The 3958-nt window shown below is 33.9% G+C and overlaps 1 protein-coding gene across 1 annotated transcript; it reads right to left on the bottom strand.

The window, feature by feature from the left end:
* Positions 1-1541: 1541 nt before the first annotated feature.
* Positions 1542-3670, bottom strand: LOC106477019 (neuropeptide SIFamide receptor-like). Its single transcript, XM_013937625.1, has 2 exons — positions 3663-3670; positions 1542-2265 (listed from the first exon to the last, which is right to left on the bottom strand). The coding sequence occupies exons 1-2, from the start codon at positions 3668-3670 to the stop codon at positions 1542-1544; spliced, it is 732 nt and encodes a 243-aa protein (XP_013793079.1).
* Positions 3671-3958: the final 288 nt, after the last annotated feature.

Here is a 3958-nt window from a genome sequence, read left to right as displayed (position 1 = left end):
TGAGTAACCAGGATAGGATATTAATATTGAGTAACCAGGATAGGATATTAATATTGAGTAACCAGGATAGGATATTTATACTGAGTAACCAGGATAGGATATTGATATTGAGTAACCAGGATAGAATAGTAATATCGAGTAACCAGGATAGGATATTAATATTGAGTAACCAGGATAGGATATTTATATCGAGTAAACAGGATAGAATAGTAATATCGAGTAACCAGGATAGGATATTAATACCCGAGTCTAGTAATTGTATTATAAATTATTTGTTTGTTTTGTTGTTTAGCACAAAGCTGCACAATGGGCTATTTGTGCCGCGCCCACCACGAGTATCGATGTCCGATATCTAGTGGTATACATAGTGCTACTGTACTTGTAAATAACAAACAGCATTTATAAGCACTAGTCGCTACTTTCATAAAACGTAGTCACTATGTTTATAAACTTTATAAACTCCACTAATACAACCCTAGTGACTGTATATATAAACTCCTTGTGACTATATTTATAAAACTTAGTAATTATTTTTATAAATTCCAGTCACTATACCTATAAACCACAGTACTTATAATACACTATTTACTGTATTTAAAGGTCTTACTCGCTGTATTGTTAAACCTTAATCGTGTGTAATTACGTTTCACACGTACACGTATTCTAAACCTTTACTTGTGTTAAAAGTAAACATTAGCAGACAACTAGCACATATTCCCTAAGTTTAAGTGGCTGCTAATCTCTTTTGTTTTGTTTTCTTAATCACACTTTATTGATAAATAATTAGATTTTTGGAATACTTTATCCTCAAATAAATTATGTTTTTGTTCTAGAATATTCTCTCAAAGACTTATCTACAAAAAGCTGACAGACCGGCAGCTAGTCCACAGCATACATCGCCAAATCTTGAGCTACTCTTGTCTGGGGGTAGGTAGGTTTCACTGGCAGTTATTTAGATTTAAAGATAATTATTTCCGAAGAAATAATTATTAATCTGGGGGGTGCTCGAAGATTAAACAATCCTCCTTCACCCCGCTCGTGGTCTAGAAATATGGGCTTAACATGAGAAATGGGAATTTAATGCGGACTAGATATGTAATATTAAAAAGATCTAGAGAAGTAATTGTAGACAATAAAAAGTGAAGAGTAAACTAAAACTAAAACTAAACGGCTGATATCAAATAGGGAGATTTTATCTTGAATTTTATAGCTCACCCACGGTACCTAAAGTGCGGACCGTGATCCTGTGGCAACGGGTCGCGAACCACGATCCTCCAGATACAGCCAGCTACCACTAAGCCATAACCACTTCAGTCAGTTAATATCAATCAGTAATTAATTCCATAATGTATGCCAAAATCAAATAAGTGATGATAAATAATGTAAAATAAATCATTTTTAGGTAAAAAAATATTACATCATTTACTACAGTAATCGACAAAGCAAGATAAACCTGTATAAAAGCCCAATAATAAAGATATCCGTTAACCAGGATTCGAACCCAGGTAAATCCTACAGATATTTCGGGTAGGTTAAGACCTCTACACCGTTGATGTGAGCAACGACTCGTTAAGCCTATTTGTACTCCTAAGTGTTACAGCTCGGGTGGTTAAAATGACACTTGAGGCACTATCGTACCGAAGTGTTCCACAGCACTTTTTACTCTTTACGATGGCTTTAAACCCTTTACGAAATTTCTTGTTTAAGAAAGCATAAAGAACTGGATTGATACAGCTATTGGAAGAGCCCAACCACTGTGCAATAGGAGCAGCAATGATGAGGACGTTCTCCTCCAGACTGTTTGGCTCGATGTCTCCTCCGACCTTTATCCTGGTGAATATTATGTAGAGAGGTAACCACGACATTACAAAAATGATTACTACAATCAGCATCATCTTCACCACTTTCAGCTTGGAGCGCTGGATAACGCTGCTAACTCGAGCGTTTCCATCGGTTTCGCCCGGAATGTGTCTCCTCCAAACTTTTATCCAGATTCCCACGTAGCAGGCCGTGATCAGACAGAGTGGAAGAAGATAACAGAGCACCAGGTTGGCCAAGATGAAGTAGAGTAGCTCCGAGGACGAGTGAGGCCACATCTCCACACACAGCTCCACCTCGGGAAGATCGGGAGCAAGAGGAGTGAGAGAAAAGTGTACAGCCCAAGGCAGAGATATCAAGAATGAAAAGCTCCAGATGAAGAGAACCATCTTCCTGGCAATTCTGGTAGTTATCTGGCCTTTCATTGGATAACAGATGGCGAGATACCTAGAGAACCAGAGTAAAATTTAATACAAGATATTGGCCGCATATTCGGGTGATTTTATCATTGATAATATGAAGAAAAACTTTCATATTCCTTGTAAATCATTCGAAGCGCCCCCTAACGGTAGCTTATTTCTAAACTGCCTATCAAACTTTCGGTTTTGAGAAAAGTGCTTTAACTAAGTACATGATTTTTAGAGAATAAATCAGGAGTATTAATAGCTCTATATGTTCTAGCTAATAATAGTGTTTACACGTTAATCATGTATGTTCTAGCTAATAATAGTGTTTACACGTTAATCATGTTTGTTCTAGCTAATAACACTGTTTACACGTTAATCATGTATGTTCTAGCTAATAATAGTGTTTACACGTTAATAATGTCTGTTCTAGCTAATAATAGTGTTTACACGTTAATAATGTCTGTTCTAGCTAATAATAGTGTTTACACGTTAATCATGTATGTTCTAGCTAATAATACTGTTTACACGTTAATAATGTCTGTTCTAGCTAATAATAGTGTTTACACGTTAATCATGTATGTTCTAGCTAATAATAGTGTTTACACGTTAATCATGTTTGTTCTAACTAATGATACTGTTTACATGTTAATCGTTTTTGTTCTAGCTAATGATACTGTTTACATGATATTCATGTTTGTTCTAGGTAATGATACTCTTTACATGGTATTCATGTTTGTTCTAGATAATGATACTGTTTACATGGTATTCATGTTTATTCTAGATAATGATACTGTTTACATGGTATGCATGTTTATTCTAGATAATGATACTGTTTACATGGTATTCATGTTAATTCTAGATAATGATACTGTTTACATGAAATGAAAGAAAAAGGCTGAATTAGTGGCGGTGATAAGACTAATCAAAAAGTAGTTTCTTACAGTAGTTAACTGTTTATACAAATACCCTACCCCCACCCCCGACGATACATTTGAGGGCTTTTCACGCCAAAATTCGGGTAGATTGCCTATTGTTTAGCTTTGTGTTGAACAACAAACAAACAAATAACAATTTCAGGTTGAATAATCCTGTGTAAATAAACATCGATTTGACTAAAATATCTCTAAATCTGCACATAACAATTCCTAATACGTTATCCTGTTTGCAATTATAAACTTAGCATAAATTTGGAGTTTATTAAAAGTAAAAAGTATATAAGTACACCACGTTTCATCAGGTCAATCTGCTGAAACGTCACGTGATTATATACTTATTTAATAGATTGTTAGGCACAGTATTCATGATGAAAGTTTCTAGAACGAAAGGCAACTGCCTCTTCAGATCCATTCTACAATGTTTCATCAGTTATATACTTTTTAATTCCAATAAATTTGAAGTTGATGCAATCCGATTTAATTTAATATTTTCTCAAGTTACTTCACCATATCTATCCTGCAGATATTATAGGATCTAAAGAAGATATGATGAAATAGGATATTATAAGATCTAAAGAATATATGATGAAAGAATATATTATAAGATCTAAAGAAAACATGATGAAATACGATATTATAGGATCTAAAGAAGACATGATGAAATACGATATTATAAGATCTAAAGAATATATGATGAAATAATATATTATAAGATCTAAAGAAAACATGATGAAATACGATATTATATGATCTAAAGAAAACATGATGAAATACGATATTATAAGATCTAAAAAATAT

This window comes from Limulus polyphemus, unplaced genomic scaffold (genome assembly GCF_000517525.1).
Source record: "Limulus polyphemus unplaced genomic scaffold, Limulus_polyphemus-2.1.2 Scaffold12555, whole genome shotgun sequence".
In the NCBI taxonomy this organism is placed as follows: Eukaryota; Metazoa; Arthropoda; class Merostomata; order Xiphosura; family Limulidae; genus Limulus; species Limulus polyphemus.
Note: the sequence above shows the minus strand (reverse complement) of the source record. Positions and strands in the feature narration are given on the sequence as shown.